Source organism: Phyllopteryx taeniolatus, chromosome 6 (genome assembly GCF_024500385.1).
Source record: "Phyllopteryx taeniolatus isolate TA_2022b chromosome 6, UOR_Ptae_1.2, whole genome shotgun sequence".
Taxonomy (NCBI): domain Eukaryota; kingdom Metazoa; phylum Chordata; class Actinopteri; order Syngnathiformes; family Syngnathidae; genus Phyllopteryx; species Phyllopteryx taeniolatus.
The window spans coordinates 1,854,759-1,876,755 of record NC_084507.1 but is presented as its reverse complement, the minus strand read 5'-3'; the positions used below and the strand labels follow the sequence as shown (position 1 = coordinate 1,876,755).

Sequence of the window (21,997 nt, the reverse complement as noted above, 5' to 3'; positions counted from 1 at the left end):
CCCTGTGGCACATTGCCAGCCCAACAGAGGTTAGAGAAGCCACCGGAGGTCCAGCACAACAGCGTTAGAGCCTCAAACTTGCCAGCCACATGTCGCGAGGTGAGGAGGAAGTAAAAAAAAAGTTGTTTATACACAACTGTCATAATTTTTACTTTTGTACTCCATATGCACAAATAAGTTATGCACGCATTTTTATTTTCAGATGTTTTATTACTTAAAAAATGACATACGACATATGTTTACATGGCATCAAAAATAAATATATCAATATAAATATAAAAATATCAAAACTGTCAAACATCTTATTTGTTTAGCTGTACTTCTTAATTAATTAATAGCGGCTATATTTAAATCACTATCGAATCAAATTGCAACCTAAAGAATCAACATAGAATCGAATTGCAACCTAAAGAATCCAAATCGAATCGTGAGGTTCTTAACAATGCCTAGCCAAAGGCTTCAAGCTGTTTAATGCCATACCCAGTTGAAGGTTTACAGTCCAACTAAAGAGAATTATACGTTGCACATTTAAAACAACCACATAAGTCCCCTAGCGTAATGCTGACACTTAATGGAAAATACCATAGACAAGCTAATGCATCTATGTGGGGGTGTTAAAATGCTTTAAACAACGGATGTTTGCTCACAAACGATACATCATCCCATGTAGACAGACAATATACAGTGGGAAGAAAAAGTATTTGAACCTGTTGGAATTTCTTAGGTTTCTACATAAATTGATCATAAAATGTGGTCAGATCTTGCAGCTAAAGCACAAGTATAAACAGTCGGGACAAGGAAAATAAAGGAAGTGAAACACTAGGCTACGGATTCTTTAGGAAGTAATCAGAGTCAGGTGTGAGGCAACCAGGGGTCCAATTAATGAGACAAGATTCGAGCTGTGGCGTAAAAGCTGATCTAGCCACTAGAAAACACATAAAAGTTTAGAATTGTCTTTTGTCAAGAAGCATTGCCTGATCTGTATCATGCTTCGCTCAAAAGAACACTTAGAAGACCGAGAATATGATTAAGAATTGTTGACTTGTATAAAGGAAGAAAAGGTTACAAAAGAATCTCTAAAAGTCTTGATGTTCACCAGTCGTCAGTTAGAAAAATGGAGAAAGTTCAGCACCTGTTGCTTCTCTTCCAAGGAGTGGTCTTCCAGTAACATGACTGCAAGAGGACGAGCCAGAATGCTCTTACAGAAGACTCAAAGAAATCACTGGCACATGCCAACATCTCTGGTGACAAACCATATATATATATATATATATATATATATATATATATATATATATATATATATATATATATGTATGTATGTGTGTGTGTGTGTGTGTGTGTGTGTGTGTGTGTGTGTGTGTACGCACGTGTCTACTATTTGGAAGGTATAATTTACAAATTGGGATTTGGATGTATGTTTAACAAGGTTAATTTAATGTTTATTAAGAGTGACCATATCAGGAGGGTTCACAAACTTTCAAGCAGCAGAGTATTTTGTGTTACACACCACACAGAGAACCAGATCGCACATATGCAGGCATGCAAGGAGCGATTGAGAGTGAAAGAGGTGCACAAACAGTGCTGCATGACTTGAGCTGAGGAGTGTGGACGATGCTTTACTCAAGGGCACATCGACAGTGGCCAGAAAGTAGACTCGCATCTCTCCGACAACCAGTTGCTATTTTTACATTTTGCCCGCAACACGATATAATCCACTACTAGTTGAGGTGCTTTCTGACATTTTTTTGTGTGTAATACATAAGCACCCAACAAAAGCAATTTCTTGTTCATGAAGTAACTCTGGAAAGCATCATTATCATCGTTCATCAGAAATCTAACCTGGAATGTGGACATGACCATGACCTCATCATGCATGACATTTTCTGTTCCTGTATACTATGAGGGACTTTTAGAGATGCTTCAATTAAATTTTTGTGGATTACCATGACCTGGATGACTGTGAATCTTCACAGACATCTGTCCAGGACTGAAATCTTAAAATACAGTAATGCCTGCAACAGCATGGCTATTGTTAAAACATCCATTGTTTTCAGCATGTTATATTTCCATGTCTCGCACTTTTTGTCTCACACGGTGTCTCACTGTTCCTTCCTCTTTTTGTGTCCCCCTTGTCTCACTGTCTATATCTTTCCAGCCCCAGTGATACTTGTAGAGTGATTTCTACGGCTCACACACACACACACACACACACACACACACACACTATACCCAACTTTAAATAATCAAGCCCTTTCTACTTGCACTAAACTAGGTAGGACGCCTGAAGTGACTCTACTGTAGTATGGGAGGCTATCAAACAAACTGATTTCTCCTGCTTGGTGTGCCACACACTCATCCTCACATTGGCTGAGAAAAACAGTTTCTTCCAGGCTGATGCCAGACGTCTAGACGTTGCAGAACATCTCCCTAGGGAGAAAGAGAGGTGTGTGTGCGTGTGTGTGTTTGTACGTGTGTTTGTGCGTGCGTGCGCTCGCACCCAATTGTACCTTTGCTCTCGTGCCTTTTGTCACTTTCCTACCGTTCTCTTATCCTTAACTTGTCCAATCTTTTTAAGTGTGGGTCCTCTTCACTCCCACTATCTTCCCATCTTCTATCGGTGCCACTGCGTGAGTGTGCATGCCAGCTAGGTCGCTGCCATGGTGCCCCAGCAGCTCCAGGCCTTGTTGATCACAGTACCATGCTGAAGTGTTACCATGGTAATGGCAGTGGCAGCAGACAGGGCTGTGCATGCACGTGTGTGTGTGTGTGTGTATGGTGGGCAGCAGGCTGTGAACTCAGCAGGCCTGTAGTTTAGCTGGATCTCTCAGGAGAACCAAGTTTAAGCAAAGAATGCGTCCTTTATATTTGGTCTCTGCCTCAGTTAACTTTCTGCATGTTTTATAGAGCAAGTTGGTCGAGAAGGACTGAATTTAGGTCACGCACCTGGAATTTGAGGACCAGCCTAACGATACTGCTCTGACAGTATGTTTCCAGACTAATGGAAAAAAGGCTGCATTTAACAGTATTCTATCATGTTGATTGCTAGCTGTAACTTTGAATAATTTTTGAAATCGAAAATGGTTCAAGAAGAAATGATCAACATTAAATAAACACAGTTATTGACTTAGATTTTGCTATGTGTATACGTACGAGACAATCACCAGTCAGTGCAACAAAGTTTCCAGTTTTCTATTCCAAAAAGGTCAAGCTGTGTCTTGTACTCATGGGCTGCATTTTCCTGATTTGCCATCTGTTACAGTGATTTCTTAAACTGCTGTATTAGGTTTTTGGACTGTGTACTTTTTGGATCTAATGGTAGTATTTAGTCTGTCTGATTATCTGAAATTAACAGGTGGCTAATGGTACATTAGGTGCACTCTACTACTACTACTACTACTCTACTACACTCTGCTTCACCGCATCACAGACAAAACAGTCAAGATTGTCGGCTCCGACCTGTTTCAGACCTTAAAATCGGGACCCATTCACTCTTAACACACATCAGACCTAAACACAATCTTATAGAATCATTTTATGAGATTTAAGCTTGTTTGATGTGCTGGTTAGCAAGGGGCAACGTCAGCACAAAAACAGGCTGATTGCGTGCGTGCGTGGTGTGTGTTTGAAATGGCTCTCTCTCTCTCTCTCTCTCTCTCTCTCTCTCTCTCTCTCTCTCTCTCTCTCTCTCTCTCTCTCTCTCTCTATATATATATATATATAGATGGCTGTAATCCTAATTTTCTACTCAGGCCCAAACTGGATGAGGTTGCTTTTTTTTATTACATACTGTAAGTGAGTGAGCACAAAATATTTTGTTGCCTTTAGGAATTAAAGTCATTCTATGTTGCCAATTACTTTATATCATTGCATTCTGCACTATGCAGCACAATGATGGAGACTATGCAATGACTTATACCAATTATTCTCAACTGGTGGGTCGAGACCCAAAAGTGGGTCGCGGACCCATTTTTAGTGTGGGTTGTGGACAGCTAGTAAAAAATCACATTGATCGTATTCGTATTCTGAGTACAGAGGCGTACCAAGTTCCCCACATGGAACACATTATATAAGCGACAGGAAATGTTACTCACTTGTGCTCTAGTCACTAGTTTACTCCGTAAACCAGGGGTGTCAAGCTCATTTTTGTCACGGGACACATCGTAGTTATGGTTTCAGTCGGAGGGCCATTAGGCCTGTGAACCCATATGAATGTATCATCGCCTCACATTATTACATATACACAAATTGATGGAAAGCTAGTTTTTAAATCTGAAGCCATTTAAAACCGTTAACTACAGTAGTATTCAAGTTGTTTTCAAAGGGGAATTGGTAGCAAAAGATGTTTGCAATAACTCAATATTTTTAAAAGTGAAGACAATTTGCAATTTTGGTATTTTAGCAAGAAACATGAAGTCAATGCACATGATTTACACATAAAATAATGTGGCCGGCCGGATCTGGCCCCCGAGCCACCAGTCACTTACAGGTTAGCAAAAGGCTCGTTACAGGCGCGGTACTCTTTAGCGTGATGCATACATTATTCCATGCACATACTCGGTAATGTGTTTCATCTTCAGGTGATTTAACACCAATATGCCAGTTTTCGTCGTAACATCTTTCATACACATTTTGAAGATTACTGTTGTTTCCAAATGATAGACGTTACATGACATTTTATTTTTTATTTTTTTTACTATTTCTTGCTCCCAAGTCGTGAGCATGTCCTCCATGTTGTCTCCGCCCAACAAGAGCTCCCTTGAGGCAACAAAATCTAATATAAAATCGATGATCCCAGTTTTCCGTATCGAGCATTAATCAAATACAGATTGAACTGTGCTTCACAGTATATCGCCCACCACTCGACCCAGGGTGACACCAGTTGAGAACCACTGACTTATGCAATCTGCAATTTATACTACCACAAACTACAAAATATACATATTTCCTCCCCGTGGAGTAGGTTAGAAATCGCCGGGTAACGTAGGAGATGATATCGCCATACGTTATTTTTGCCAACGATAGTAGTAGTGTCACATTCTATTAATTTGCAATAGTTGATGCATTAGAAGAACACCTTTTACTAAAACCTAATACTTGACTCAAAGAAACAGGCTCCATTGCAAGTGAACCACTTTTACTTAAATGTAACAATAATATAATGAAGTGAATAATCACAAAATGATGTAGTACAAAATACATTTAAAATTGAAATAATTAAATGCATCCCCCCCCCCCCCCCCCATTACCAAATAATAAAAGATTTCGTTTTGCTTTTCTGCAGATAATTTATCAAAACTACTCATCACTCATGTGCTCAAATTTTGTTTTGTCCCATTCCTACAAAGAAGTAACACGTGGCTCTGAATTTGTCCACTACCAGAATGTGACTGCTCTTTATTGACCACCTCTTTGCACTGACTGGTCTGTTGAACTTGTTGAACTGTTCGACCTCTCATTGGCCCACAACATATTCTCTCTCTCTCTCTCTCTCTCACTCTCTCTCTCGCTCTCTCTCTATTGCTCCCTTGCTCGATGTCTCACGCTTTCAAACAGACCAAAATGTCCCACTCTTTCAAACAGACAAAAACGTCCATAGGATGAGTCTAGATCATTGTATATTTGCTGTCCTTATTGTTTACGCTCCTTAATCGTCGCATTATTTTGCATGTATGATGGGATTTTCTGTGTCTGGTATCCTGTGTTTCAGCATTGTGGGACTAATAAAGGTTATCTTACATTATAAAGATTTATAATATTAATGTGCTTTTAAATAATAGGATGATTTTCTCAAATGACGTAGTAGTGGTAACATAATAATGTTTCTGGTTTCCGGTCGCTATTAAGGCTGTCTAGCATTATCGTATATTTCAGTATTTTCTTCTATAAACACATACTAATTTGCCTTCTGTTTTGCTCTTCAAAGTTAGGTAATCTCTGCTACAAAGCGGTTCCAGTCAAACCAATGTGACAAGTGTACGGTACCACCCAATCACTTATTTTGGTGTTTTGCGACTTCATCTGATAGCTTAGCGATTACCATGGTGTTCCCGTCTATCTCTTGTCTTGTCCTCTGTCCTTCGTTATTACAATACTAAAAGTGTAGTTTATTTGCTGTCATGGAGGCGATGATTCGTGGCTTATGCTGCGTTGACAACAGATGCGAGGCGCACGTTCGCCTCTGTGGGTCGGCATTTTATTTAGCCTAGTTAGCTGTAGCTCGTAGTTAGCTCTGGTGGTTTCCTCAAACTAGCATGCAACAAGCATTCCACCCCTGAACAGCGGAAAGCAGCGAGGTTGGGAGACAATAGGTACACTCCTTTTTGGCTAGTAGCCGCTTGTCTCATAATAATTCATCGCGACATGCAAATTTGATTTATTACAGTAAAAAAGATTTTTATCTTTCTTATTAATGTGTTTTTATATTACCAGTAGTTCGTTGAGTATACTATTTAACATTTATGTTTATTTCACATTTATGGTTGATTCATTGCACTATGGCTCTTTGTCATGATCAAACCGTGAGTGTAATGTGAGTGTAATGTGTGTGTGTGTGTGTGTGTGTGTGTGTGTGTGTGTGTGTGTGTGTGTGTGTGTGTGTGTGTGTGTGTGTAAAAAAGTGACTTCCCAGTCAATTCAACTGGATATTTAGCAGTGCTCTGTAGGGCATTGCTTGTTATTAGTAAATAATTCTTTACTCTAAAGTGTACACACTCGCGCACACTGTCCGACAGTCATCCAAATGTGACATGTTTTGGGTTAGTTTTATTTCGGTGAAAAAAGTATGAAATTGAAAATGCACTTTTGGGCTATTTGACTATCACTACTTATTATTACAAACTGCGATTACAGTGCAGTTGGGATGTTGTGTAAAACGTAAATAAAAACAATACAATGATTAGCAAATACTTTTCAACCTATATTAAATTGAATACACTACAAATACAAGATATAAAAAAAAAAAGAAACCTGATGAACGTTATTGATTTCTTTGCAAATATTCTCTCATTTTGAATTTGATGCCTGCAACACGTTCCAAAAAAGCTGGGATGGGGGCATTTTTACCACTGTTACATCATCTTTCCTTTCAACACCGCTCAATAACCGTTTGGGAACTGAGGACACTATTGTTGAAGCTTTGTAGATGGAATTGCTTCCCATTCTTGCTTGATGTACAACTTAAGTTGCTCAACAGTCTGGGGTCTCTCCGTTGTCGTATTTTGCGCTTCATAATGCACCGCACATTTTCAATGAGAGACAGGTCTGGACTGCTGGCCGGCCAGTCTAGTAGTCTTTTACTACTTAGCCACGTTGTTCTAAAATGTGCAGACTGTGGCTTGGCATTGTCTTGCTGATACAAGCAGGGACATCCCTGAAAAAGATGTTGCTTGGATTGCAGCATATGTTGCTCCAAAACCGTTATGTAACTTTCAGAATTAATGATGCCTTCACAGATGTGCAAGTTACCCTTGCCATGGGCAATAACTAGGGTTGGGCATTGAGAATCGAGAACCGTTTGGAACCACGACTGGTTCTCCCGGAATTGTTCATATTAAAAACTTTGATTCCCAGTTTCAATGCCTACAGTCCGTCGACCCCGAAGAAGAAAGTGGCGAAAACCAATGAAGAAGAACGTGTACGAAGGCGTACTTGTGCCCATCGGCGGCGGCGAACAAACATTTTTCTTAACTTTCTTAAAATAAATGACCAGTTGCCTCAGCGCAACACTTGAATACAATTATATTGTGGAAAGTAGGGCGGCACGGTGGGCGACTGGTCAGAGCGTCTGCCTCACAGTTCTGAGGAGCGGGGTTCAATCCACTTGTGTGGAGTTTGCATGTTCTCCCCGTGCCTGCGTGGGTTTTCTCCGGGCACTCCGGTTTCCTCCCACATCCCAAAAACCATACATGGTAGGTTGTCTGAAGACTCTAAATTGCCCATAGGTGTGAATGTGAGTGTGAATGGTTATTTGTTTATGTGTGCCCTGCGATTGGCTGGCAACCAGTTCAGGGTGTACCCCGCCTCCTGCCCGAAGATAGCTGGGATAGGCTCCAGCACTCCCGCGACCCTTGTGAGGATAAGCGTCTCAGAAAATGGATGGATGGATGGATGTGGAAAGGAGGCTTAAAAGTTGATGACAGACACACACACATAAAAAATATATATATTTTACCGTACTGGAAAGCAAGTAGAAACAGTCACATTACAAGCTTAACATTGAGCAAAATTTTCACCATAGGTCAAACTAACAACTTTACATCACAATGAATTGGGACAAAATCCACATAAACGTTGTCATGCTGTATCACAAACAGTAACCTTGTGCCTCATCGGTGGGTGGGTAAAAGAATTAATGTTTTTACAGAGCATTTGGTTCCAGTCATTACTCTTTTTCATGCCGTCTCCTTTTACCGGTGTCGTGTACAGTTAGCTTTCGTGCCAAAATGCTGCATTCCGGTGCGTACCCTTCAAAATAAAAGGTTACATGCTTGAAACAGGAAGTCAAGTTAAAACTTGCTCATATCAACCATTTGATGTGATAAAAGAGTTACAAATAACTATTTTAACAATGCTTTTTTTAACTTTTAGCTGAAACATTAACAAATATTAAGTCAATTGGGTTAGTTCCACACACATTGCCTTTTATTTCATAGGTTTGATATTGATACTGGTTATAAAAAACTCTGAGTCAAATGTAAATTTTTGTCTATGATGCGAGTTGCTCAGGAAATGGATGTTCATAATTTGGACACCCCTTATTTAAACCATCCAAACTTTTTTGACCCTGCTCACTAAAAGAATTCGGAATTGAGAATCGTTTTGAACCGGAATTGAAATGAGAAACCGGAATCGCTCAAATTCAAACAATGCCCAACCCTATCAATAACACACCACCATTTTGGCTTTTGAAGTATGTGCTGATAACAATCGGATGGTCCTTTTCCTCTTTGGCCCGAAGGACACGATGTCCAGGATTTCCAAAAACAATGTGAAATGTGGACTTGTCAGACTACAGCAGACTTCAACTTTGCGTCAGTCCATCTCAGATGAGCTTGGGTCCAGAGAAACCAGCTGGCGGCATTTCTGGGTGTTGTTGATATATGCCTTTCACTTTGCATTGTAGAGTTTTGACTTGCATTTGTTAGATGTGTTCCTAAGTATCCAATATCCTTTACACAATGATGCCGGTTGTTCATGCAGTGCCGCCTGAGGAATCCAAGGTCACAGGTATTCAATGTTGGTTTTCGGCCTTGCAGAGATTTCTCCAGATTTTTGGAAACGTTTTATATTATGGACCGTAGATCATTAAATCCCTAAATTCCTTGCAATTTTACCTTGAGAAACATTCTTAAACTGTAGGATTACATGCTCACCTACTTGACCAAGTGATGAACCTCGTCCCATCCTTGCTTGTGAGCAACTGAGCTTTTCGGGGATGCTCCATTTATATCCAATCTTGACACTCACCTGTTTCCAATTTGCATTCCTAAACTTTCCCAGTCTTTTGTTGCCCCTGTCCCAGCTTTTTTGGAACGTGTTCCAGGCATCAAATTCAAAATGAGAGAATATTAGCAGAAAAACAATAACATTCATCAGTTTGAACATTAAATATCTTACCTTTATAGTGTATTCACTTAAATATATGTTGAAAAGGATTTGAAGATCTTTGTGTTCTGTTTTTATTTACGTTTTACACAACAGCCCAACTTCATTGTAATTGGGGTTGGTACTATTATTCTTATTATTTATTCTTATTATTTATATTATTAATATCCATAAATTTTCTGAGCCGCTTATCGTCACTTGGTCGCATCTGTGCTGGCGCAGATCCCAGCTGACTTCGGGTGATAGGCGGGGTACACGCTGAACTGGCCGCCATCCAAACTCAGGGCACTTATAGACAAACAATAATTCGCACTCACATTCACACCTATGGAAATTTTTTAATCTTAAATTATCCTACCATCCATGTTTTTTTTAATGTGGGAGGAAACCAGAGTACCCAGAGAAAACCCATGCAGGCATAGGAAGAACATGCAAACTCCACAAATGGAGGCCAGATTTAAACCCGGGATGGATTATTATTTTTATTATTATTTGCTCTTGTTCAATTTGGCTGCAACCAGTAGCGGTACTGTCGATTCGGTCTCAACTTAGTGAATTGAAGAAGACATGTCGTCAGCTAAGGCCGACATTCAAGCAAATTTCCTTTATGGCTGTATTGTAATTATAATAATGTTTATGTGGGCTTCTGGGTCTACTCTCTGTATTATATATATTTCCATGTTTCAACCAATTAATTGATCATTAATAGACGTTGTTTGATGTTGGTCAACTCACGACATAAGATCACTTTCACATGATTCAATTCATCGCAATAGCCTCGCTTGTCACAGCATGAGAAAAGAAATCCCTAAGGCTGCCTTCAATGCAAAAACTGGTACTACAGACGCCAGACTGATATTGTTTTGACATGTGGATTACTGTTGTAATAACATCTGACTGGTGCTGGTAATGCAGACTGCCAGCACACAGCGTTCTCTTGACCACTGCCAGAGTTAAGTGCTGTACACTGTGTTCTGGAGGCTCTGAACTGGGTGGATGCAGTGGTTTTAGGAATGATATGCCTTCCCCCTTCACTGCCTCTTTTCTTTTATTCGCATGCTCCTCGTTGTTCTTTCCTCTCGTCTTAACTCCTCCTCTGGCTTCCTTCCCCTCAAATGTTTTGAGATGAGCCTTACAAATGCTGTTGCAGTACTTTATAGTTTTGTTTGCTTGTCTAGTTTTGACACTTTTTCAACGTCAGATTAACAGAGGAAGTGATATTTATACCAGGGTTACAAAAAGGCCCGTTTGACTTGGTTGCTGTGCAACACACACCCTAATAGCGCCTCACAAGTCTATGACGTCGCATCTCGGACGGTGCGCCTCAGCTTTCTGCAATGGGAATGTGCATGCATGAGAACTACAATCCCTTTGTTAATGATCTTTTCCCTCGTGGCCTGTTTGGTAAATTTGATTATTTAGGCATGATTTGATTTAAAGACTGTACAAATACATAATTCTGTATCCCAGCTGACTTTGGACGAGAGGAGGTGTTATATACCCTGGTTACCAGCCAATCGCAGAGTTTATCATTGTTAATGTGGCAATGTTTAGTCTGTTTACTCAAGCTAATTCATAAATAGGTTTATGTAGTTGTAAATGAAATTCAAATAATGTATGCATACTGGTCCAATACATTCAGTTTGTATATTTTTTATTTTCATTGAGAGAAATCTGGTGGGACAGTGTACAAGTGGTTAGCACGTCCGCCTAACAGTTCAGAGGTCTTGGTTTGAATTTGGGCGCCAACTTTCTTGTGTGGAGTTTGCATGTTTTCTCCGGGTACTCCAGTTCCTCCCACATTCCAAAAACATACGTGGTAGGTTAATTCAAGACTCTAAATTGACCGTAGGTGTGAATGTGAGTGTGAGTGTGAATGGTTATTTGTCTATTGGCTGGCGACCAGTTCAGGGTCAAAGTCAGCTGAGATAGGCTCCAGCACACCCGCAACCCTAGTGAGGTTTAGCGGTTCAGAGAGTGGATGGATGAATTGAAAAAAAAAAACATTCTAGCTCTCCTATCGCAATAGAGGGCGGTAGGTGGTGTATGTTCACAGTCTGTTCTGAAGTACAGTAGATTTTGAGTCCCTCTCAAAGTTGCTTATCACTGCTGTAGCTCAAGGATGTTGATGTTGAGTTTGACTTATGCTACCCCCTGCTGGTGAGTAAGTGTTTAAAAAAAGCCAGGGTAAAATGTATTTAACCACAATTTTAAGCCCACTTTCGAAAATTAAATCAGTTGATTCCCTTGCATTCGTGTTTGGCTGTTTAAGCCTTTTTTATTTATTCATTTTTAACTCTATTAATAACAACCAGCTTGAACAATAATTCAATGTATCAATTGGATCCTTTTGACATCACTCTGGTTACTATATTCATATCACATATAATGACGAAATAAATGTTATTGCAAAAAAATAGGAGTTTATAAAACAATAATCATAATGTATAGACTGTATGGAGAGGTTATTTGTCTTTTTTGGTCCATCTGTTTGTTGTTTGTTTGACTGTACAATGTAGTGTCAATGGAATCCCACATAGACTTTGGCAAAGATATTTCACCAAACCTTCACTTGGTTAGCCTAATTATTTGGCTGCACATCTTTATGTAGATACTTAATTGTTTGTGGACCGACAAGACACTTTGTAATGCCACTTATGTTCTCTCTCCTTGTATGTGTGTGCAGCTGAACTGGAGTTTGTTCAGATCATCATCATCATTGTGGTGATGACAGTCATGGTGGTGGTGATCATTTGCCTGCTCAACCATTACAAGCTCTCCACCTTCATAACAAGGCAGAGCCAGGCTCGCAGGCACAACCATTCCCTGCAGCAGGTTAGTATCACTCGGTGTGACTGTGAGCCATTATTGGCTAAAAGAAACACGCAGGTTACATACTGTACTGAGTTTTTCTGATTCTCATATTCTTCAAAGAATGTGCCTGCTAGACACGCTTGGCTGGGAGCTTGAACTGCTTGTGTGCTTCTGCTTCTGTGTTCTCACTGGATGCTCATTCATTGTTACTGTTACAATACTGTACATTTGTTCCTTTCCAAAGCAAGACAAACAAAGCTTACCAATTTGTTGTCTGTAAGCAGTCTCAAGTCAAATGAATCGTTCACTGCAGAAACAGCTCCTAACTGTGAGGTGAACCTGCTAAATTGGTTTCTTCAGAGCCTTGATGTTTAATTCACCACAGCACTGTCTAGACTGTGGCGCCTCCGCCCCTCTTCTGAAATGTCAACACACTGGAACAAACGTGCACACACAAATGGCATACACAAGTGACAAAAGACTATAATAATATCGATAAGGATGCAGCTGGCTGCTGGATGTTGTGCGTGAACTTTCTCTCATGGAAATTGATTCAATCTGACTGAAGAAAGTTCCTTATGATCTGTGTTTTTCGCGGCTCAGCTTCAGAGAGTGTGGGGGCTTGCAGAGAACATCAGGACAGCCGACCGTCTCCCCCTCCCCCTCCCTCTCCCTCTCCATCTCCATTCCTCACTCCCTCTTCTCAGACCCTCTCTCCTCTCACCCATTACCTTTGTGAAAACCTTTCTGTAAATAGATGTCTTCCTTGTAACAAAAAACCATAAAGACAAGATTGCTTTCTTAATTATTATTTTGCCAAAACAAGTACAGATAGAGCAATATATTTTTTTCTGATACCAGTTATTATTAGTCAAGGAGGCCGATAACCGATATTTGGATTCAATATTCATTTGCAGTAAAAGGGAAAATATTGGCATTAAAATACTGAATAATACAAACTTCAACACTTTACTTAGTTTAAATGTCTTAAGCATATGTTTATTAAACAGCTTTTCAGATTTGCAACGTTATTTTTTTTTTTTATCTTTGACAATAGAAAACTTCATTTTAAAATTCTAACAAAGTGCAGGGAGTTCCCATGCTCAGCAGTATGTCTCATTAAGTTAAATGAAAAATTAAACAAATAAGTAGCTCCAAAAAGTTTTCTACAGTAAATACCTTTCCAAAATATGAAATGATAATCTTTCACTTAGCTTTGCTTTAAGTTCAGTATGAAATGATAATCTTTCACTTAGCTATGCTTTAAGTTCATGGGTGACATGGGTCAGCAGCATTTCTTATAAAGTTAAACTGAAAATTTAAAGAAAGAAAGAAATGGTTCGCTGAAGTTATCCAATTTTAAATTGATCTGTTATCAGCCATCAGATTAAAAAAAAAAAAAAATCATCCTGATATGTGTCAAAATGTTGAATATCAGCGCCGATAACCGTCCCGACCGATTGGTCTATTCCTAATAATAAGTTCTGTTTGGGCTATCAATGATAAATATTTTTAAATTTTGATTGTTTTATTTGTATCGCTGATGTTATTGGACAATTGTGAGAAAATCGAGAAAGTACAATATTTTGCACCATTTGAAAGGATCCTGGTACCATTTAGAATAATCTAGCGCAGTGGTTCTCAAAGTGTGGTATGCGAGCTCCATATAGTACTGTCGTGTCAAATGTATGGCCAGAACCGACCCGTCAGGGGGTCCAATCCGACCCGCAGGCATTCTCCTGCCTGTCAGGCAAGTTTTAGTTCATTTACACATTTAGACTGTTATTTTGAAATTCATGCTTTTATTTTGACACAAGCACCGTAGAACTAGAAGTGCTGTGAGTGGCGTGACGTGACATGCATGAAACTGAGAGAGAGTTAGAGAGAGAGAGAGAAGATTGTGGCAGCAGGGCTTGCCTCCAATCCATATGTGGTCAGAGAGCGAGACTTTGTGTGAAGCAATGCGCTTATATGTATCATATCATGTATTGTTGAAGTAATTTCATGTGCAAGTGTGCACATGTAAAGTTAGAAGAGAGTTTTTGAAGTTTATTGGGACATGGGTTTATTAAAGCCGGGATAAAAGGGGTCGCTGAAAGTCACTTCTTTAGTGAGATGTAGGCTGCAAGCTAATTTGAAGCATGCTCATAGTTGGACTGGGATTGCTAATTGTTTGTGCAGACTAATGCTAACCTCTTATGGATTCATTGTTTGCGCATTGTTTTTTTTATGGCAAGCTACTGGGTGACTATTAAATAAGCAGCTAATTTAACTTTCTATTTTGCACTTACTGTGGATATGCATGTCCTTAATAGACATAGCTAATACATTTATTTGGTCTTCCTTTTTTAGTTTCACTCTGTCAGTCTGCCAGTATACAGTACATTTACAAGGCAGGAGGATAACTGCACTTTCATTCAGAAAAATTCACACTTAAGTTTGTATGGTGTGTTGAGTCAGTTGAGCCTTCTAAGATTTCCAGCTGGATGTGGAAATGTATGTAAATTTGAAAGGATTTCTAAATAACTTATTTTATAAAAGGTACATATATTTTATAGGTCTACTGTGATCTGTATGTTGCAACTCTAAATGAAAACACTGATTCATAATATTGTTGAAGTTGCACTAAATTTGTGTTATGACATTTGAGATTGCTCATGATTTGAAACAAGATTTGCAATGTGTTAATAATACATAAATGTGAATATTTTCCCAAATGTAGTTGTAATTATGTCCACCCAAAAAATGGTAAAAAATTTAATTGTCGTTATTTATAGCTGATAAGGACAGCCATGGATTTTCTGGTCCTGCCCACTTGAGATCAAATTGAGGTGAATGTGGCCCGCGAACGAAAATGAGTTTCACACCCTTGCTCGAGTAGTATACAAAAAAAAATTAAAAATCACTGAATTAAATGTTCAAACTGGGGGTGTTTGCTTAAGCATTTTTTTTTTTTTTTTTTTTTTTCAATCTAGTATTTTCATTTGTAAAGTACAATTTAGTTGTATTTAACTTTTAAGTTCACTATATTTGCATTTAATCTTTAAGGACTGGTTGTATACAAATATTTAGATACAATGTTTATTTAATTTTATATAATACATTTTAATGGAATCATTAAAAGTAGTTATTGTACTTTCCTATACTTAGGCGCAGTGGTAATGTTCAAAGTGTGCATACTTACAAAAATGAATATAGCTTTTAGGAATAGAACGTTAGCCTTATTTCTGAATAACACTTGGGCGTATAGTAGTTTAATATTGGTCATGATGGTGGTACTTGGAGAGCCAAGTATCTTTTTAGGTAGTACCTGGTGTAAAAAGTTTTTCGAACCAAAGCGCTGGAGCTATTTCACAAGAGTATAAATCATTTGTGGCTTATCTGTACAAGCTATTACACCGTGTATGGATTTTGATGAGACAAATGCCCATGAGGAGTCGAAAATGACTGGCCCATTGGCCTGGTGCTTTTATCATTGGCAAACACCAAATAATAGCTCTGCTAGCAGCCATTTACGTGTTGTTGTTTTTTCAACTCTCCTTGCGCGCTTTTGCACCATCCTATCAAAACACAAATTATTTAACAGAAGCAGCCACAAATGCACCAAAGCTCATAGCACAGAAACGAGCAGTTTTTGGAAGCCTTTATTTCCGAACAGAGACAAATTTGACCATGCAGTTTCGCTGTGCTAGTTTAGTTTCACCAAACATGGTCAGTCTACGAAAATAATTTGAGATCAGTGTGTAGACAAAGCAGAAACCACCACTTTGGTAGCTACATTTCTTTGTTGTCACTTCCATGTTTCCTGGCTTTCATGTGGCAAGGATCTCCTCTGTTCTCCATGCCACTGAAAAGGGCAGATATTTTGTCCATCCTCCCAAATATGTTCTGTTCCCCTTTTGCAGAAACAAAATATCTCATCATTGCACATTTTAAACATTTGAGCTTTTTTCAAAGTACGAATGTAATAAAATGTACAACCCTAATTCCAATGAAGTTGGGACGTTGTGGTAAACATAAATAAAAACAGAATACAATGATTTGCAAATCATGTTCGACCTATATTTAATTGAATACACTACAAAGACAAGATATTTAATGTTCAAACTGATAAACTTTATTGTTTTTAGCAAATAATCATTAACTTAGAATGTTATGGATGCAACACATTCCAAAAAAGCTGGGACAGGGTCATTTTTACCACTGCGTTACATCACCTTTTCTTTTAACAACATTCAATAAACGTTTGGGAACTGAGGACACTAATTGTTGAAGCTTTGTAAGTGGAATGCTTTCCCATTCTTGCTTGATGTACAGCTGCAGCTGTTCAACAGTCCGTGGTCTCCGTTGTCGTATTTACGCTTCATAATGCGCCACACATTTTCAATGGGAGACAGGTCTGGACTCCAGGCAGGCCAGTCTCGTACCCGCACTCTTTTACTGCGGAGCCACGCTGTTGTAACGTGCAGAATGTGGTTTGGCATTGTCTTTCTGAAATAAGCAGGGGCGTCCATGAAAAAGATGTTGCTTGGATGGCAGCATATGTTTCTCCAAAACCTGTATGTCCCTTTTAGCATTAATGGTGCCTTCACAGATGTGTAAGTTACCCATTCCATTGGCACTAACACAGCCCCATACCATCACAGATGCTGGCTTTTGAACTTTGCGTCCATAACAGTCTGGATGGTTCTTTTCCTTTTTGCCCTGGAGGACATGACGTCGGATCGAAGGTCACGGCCATTCAATGTTGGTTTTCGGCCTTGCCGCTTACATGCAGTGATTTCTCCAGATTCTCTGAACCTTTTGATGATATTATGGACCGTAGATGATGAAATCCCTAAATTCCTTGCAATTGTACCTTGAGGAACATTGTCCTTAAACTGTTTGACTATTTTCTCACGCACTTGTTCACAAAAAGGTGAACCTCGTCCCATCTTTGCTTGTGAATGACTGAGCAATTCAGGGAAGCTCCTTTTATACCCAATCATGGCACCCAAGTGTTCCCAATTAGCCTATTCGCCTGTGGGATGTTCCAAACAGGTGTTTGATGAGCATTCCTCAACTTTCTCAGTCTTTTTTGCCACCTGTCCCAGATTTTTTGGAATGTGTTGCAGCCATAAAATTCTAAGTTAATGATTACTTGCTAAAAACAATAAAGTTTATCAGTTTGAACATTAAATATCTTGTCTTTGTAGTGTATTCAATTAAATATAGGTTGAACATGATTTGCAAATCATTGTATTCTGTTTGCGGCATGGTAGACGACTGGTTAGAGCGTCAGCCTCACAGTTCTGAGGACCCGGGTTCAATCCCCGGCCCCGCCTGTGTGGAGTTTGCATGTTCTTCCCGTGCCTGCGTGGGTTTTCTCCGGGCACTCCGGTTTCCTCCCACATCCCAAACACATACATTAATTGGAGACTCTCAATTGCCCGTAGGTGTGACTGTGAGTGCGAATGGTTGTTTGTTTGTATGTGCCCTGCGATTGGCTGGCAACCAGTTCAGGGTGTACCCCGCCTCCTGCCCGATGACAGCTGGGATAGGCTCCAGCACGCCCGCGACCCTAGTGAGGAGAAGCGGCTCAGAAAATGGATGGATGGATGGATGTATTCTGTTTTTATTTATGTTTAACACAACGTCCCAACTTCATTGGAATTGGGGTTGTAATAAAAATCTGATCACTTTGTCAGAATTAGCTCAAGAGAAGGATTGGTTTAATCTGTAATTTAATTACAAAAGTTGCATTGTCTTTGTCTTTGGTTCTCTTTGCATAGGATGGGTGTCTGTGGCCTTCAGACAGCAACTCGCGACAAGGAGCCTCCGAGGTAACACATTGCGACACTGAACTCTCCTGCACCTTGACTACCAGACCGTGTGTGGAGGTAGACAGAGCGTTGAATAAAGACTCAAATAACTGTGAAAAAAATTGAAAACTTTTATTTTCCAGCAAAAGCATATCCACTCTTGCACAAACACCAGCATACCAAGATATCCTGGAAAGTCTACTGATTGCCTTTGTCAACACTAGGGATATGTACAATAACTACATGTGTGGATTTTTTTTTATCATGAATAATTGTAAAACCTTAGACATTTATGTTTCACAGTAGTTATTGGATTTCAACTTTCACCACAGCAACCAACACCAGACTAGTTTGATTTATATTTTATAAAGGTATGTGATGACACACAAGTGGCTTTCACCCACACTGTGAATTAGTTTATTATGTTCCAGTTGACGTTCATTTGATTGTGAATAATTTACATTTAGGTTACAGTCTTTGGCTATACTTACATTAACTAGATTAAGAGAACAAGTTCCTTTTTTTTTTTTTCTCCACCAATGTAGCCCAGTTCGGACACAGTATGTCATGTAAGTGCAACAATTGTATGGAATTGTATATCTTCAGTTCCATATCAGATATGAATTAGAATTTGCTAGTATGACAGCAGTGTAAGATGTGACAAATCGGATATTCAGTCATTCTGTCATTGCAAGTCATACGTTATTAAAGCACTTTACGTGTAAACCAACACAATGCACTCTCTGTAATAATAAAAAAAAATGCATGCTTTAAATTAAACCAACAGCAAAAGTACAGACTTTAAAGAGTATCTAAATATGTAAATTAGAGATGTATACATCGTGAAACTGAGAAAACAATATATAGACTTAAACTGAGAAAACAATTGCCGACAGTTGTCAGTGAAGTAAGCTACCTGCGATTCAAATCTATGGAGAGAGGAGTCGTCACCTCAGGCCAAACTACAGGGTATGTAATATATTTGATAATAGTTCAGCGTTTTGTGGCAGCCTGCTGTTGTCACTTCTGTTCCCCGACTGCAATGTAGTTGTTAAGCATAGTAGTATCAAGTTTGGCAACACTTGCTCATGTATTGTGTAATAGGGTGTTTCCAAAGATTTGACTGAAACTGGACATGGTACATGTTGAGTCCAATAAATGTAACAACAGTGATATCAGATATATGACACTGAAAAGTAAATATAAATGTAGAATAAAAAAAAAGAAAAAGAAATTGGGTTTATGTTCTTGTTTTCCTGAAACGCATTTAATGTTTGTTACAAAAGTTGTTGGAATATACTTGATTTTTAACAACAGTTTCATTACGGGAAAAACGTAGCTGTTGCCATGATGGTAGAATTGTTCACTTAGGCAAGACACAAATAAACAGTCCCGTCCAAAAGTATTGGAACGGCAAGGTCAATTCCTTTGTTTTTGTTGTATACTGAAGACATTTGAGTTTCAGATGAAAAGATGGATATAGACAACAGTTCAGAATTCCAGGTTTTATTTCATGGTATGTACATCTAGATATGTTAAACAACTTGGGACAGAGCACCTTTTGTTTGAAGCCACCCACTTTTCAAGTGAGCAAAGGTATTGGAACATGTGACCGATGGGTGTTTCTAGGTGTTGCCTTTTTGATTGATTGCTTAAACAGTGCTTTTTTTGGCTTTGGGTTTCACCTGTGAGAACTGCATTTGCTGTTAAGCAAACATGAAGACCAGACAGTTGTCTATGGGAGAAAAGCAAACCATTTTGAAGCTGAGAGAAGACGGAAAATAGATAAGCGCTATTGCACAAACATTGGGCATAGCCAGTACAACAATTTTAAATGTCCTGGGGGGGAAAAAAACTACTGGTGTACTGAGCAACAGACATCAAACAGGTCGGCCAACGATATCAACAGGAGTTGGGGACAGAAACATTGCAAGACCTGTGAAGAAACACCCAAAGTCAACAGTCAGTGACATCACTGCCAACATCCACAGGGCAGGGGTGAAGGTATCACAATCAACTGTTCGAAGAAAACTTTGAGTGAATAAATATACAGGCCATACCACAAGATGCAAACCACTCATCAGCAAAAAGAATCAGAAGGCCAGATTGGATTTTGCAAAGAAGTACAGATTTTAGCCACAAAAGTTGTGGAATACAGTTTTATGAACTGATAAGACTGAGATTAAGCTCCACCAAAGCCTTGCATGGCTGCTTCTGGAACGGGCTCACTAGTATTTATTGATGATGTAACTCATGATGGTAGAGGCAGAATGAATTCTTAAGTTGACAAAACCATTTTGTCTGGCAATTTACAGGAAAAATGCATCCAAGCTCATTGGGAGAAGCTTCATCATGCAACAAGACAATGACCCAAAACACACTGTCAACACAACAAAGGACTTCATCAAGGGGAAAAAGTGGAAGGTCTTAGACTGGCCAAGTCAATCACTGGACCTTAACCCAATAGAGCATGCATTTTACCTCCTGAAGAGGAGACTGAAGGGAGAAACCCCCAGAAACTAACAAGAAATGAAAGAGGCTGCAGTAAAGGCCTGTAAAAGCATTTCAAATGAAGAATACAACAGTCTGGTGAAGTCAATGGGTTGCAGGCTTGATGCAGTTATAGCTAATAAGGTTTATGCCATCACATTTTAAATGTTATTTACTTTCAGTTAATTTAATAATGCATGTTCCAATACTTTTGCTGACTTGAAAAGTGGGTGGCTTCAAATGAAAAGTGCTCTGTCCTGAGTTGTTTAACACATATGGATGTAAATACCATGAAAGCTGGAATTCTGAACTTTTGTCTCATATTCATCTTTTGATCTGAATCCCAAATGTCTTCACTATACGACAAAAACAAAGGCATTGACCTTGCCGTTCCAATACTTTTGGAGGTGGACTGTATTGGCATCCCCAAAGCGGTTGCTTGTCAATGTTTAATCATAAGGAATGCTTTGTAAGTAGCGCCAGATACAACTACAGTATGGCACTTTTTTCTAAATCACATCAATCTAGCATATTCTCAAAGCCAAACAAATGCCAATATAGTCTGTTTGACCGTTCATCTGTTTGCTACATGGTGTCCATGCCAGATGGAGCCACTTACAAATCGCAATGGAGGAGACATACTGGGAATATCACAAACAGCCCCAAAGGCATTCAAACACGATTCTGACAATGGTTATTGACTTGTTGCAAAGAGAAGTGAAGCTGTAGGGAGGTTTCACTCTGTGTACTTTGGCTACGTTTTGTCTACACCAAGGCATTTGGGTTGGTTGCCATTACTGGCATCCAAAAGCCTTCCGTGTCAACAAATATTAAACAATGGGAGGATCTTAATAATGTTGGTGTTAAAGCACTAAAGGCCATAGTGTGTGTGTGTGTGTGTGTGTGTGCGCGCACGCATGTGTGTGGCCCGTCATTAATCAGCAGCACCTCCCCTGACACTGTCTAGACAGCCGTCTGAGAGCTGCCCTGCTCTGCTAGCTCTGCTCCCTCTATCAACTCCACACCTTTCTCCCCCCACCAACCCCGTCTATCAATCTGTCTTGTCTGCTTCTATAGTTCTTCCTGTTTTTCTCTATTCCATTTCTTATTTCCTTTGTCTCTAACCTTTGTTTCTGCTTCCTCTCAATTTGCTGCCTCCATGTCTCATTAGCTTTTATTGTTTTAGTTCCATTCTTTCTCATATTTCACACAGTCCCATCTTTTACTAAGCTCCTCATCCCCTCCTACACCCTGATGATTTTACAGTCAGTCGTCCTCTATATCCA

At 39.3% G+C, this 21,997-nt stretch overlaps 1 protein-coding gene across 7 annotated transcripts in view; it reads left to right on the top strand.

Annotated features, from left to right (window-relative positions):
- Window positions 1-21,997, top strand: part of LOC133479539 (low-density lipoprotein receptor class A domain-containing protein 4-like) — a 263,673-nt gene that overhangs the window by 228,960 nt on the left and 12,716 nt on the right. For 5 of the 7 annotated variants that reach the window (XM_061776671.1, XM_061776670.1, XM_061776668.1 and 2 more), the window contains 2 exons: window positions 12,293-12,441; window positions 18,192-18,299. In XM_061776671.1, coding sequence (XP_061632655.1) covers window positions 12,293-12,441; window positions 18,192-18,299 — 257 coding nt within the window. The remainder of the gene's footprint in view (window positions 1-12,292; window positions 12,442-18,191; window positions 18,300-21,997) is intronic. The other 2 variants (XM_061776673.1, XM_061776675.1) reach the window with 2 other exon arrangements.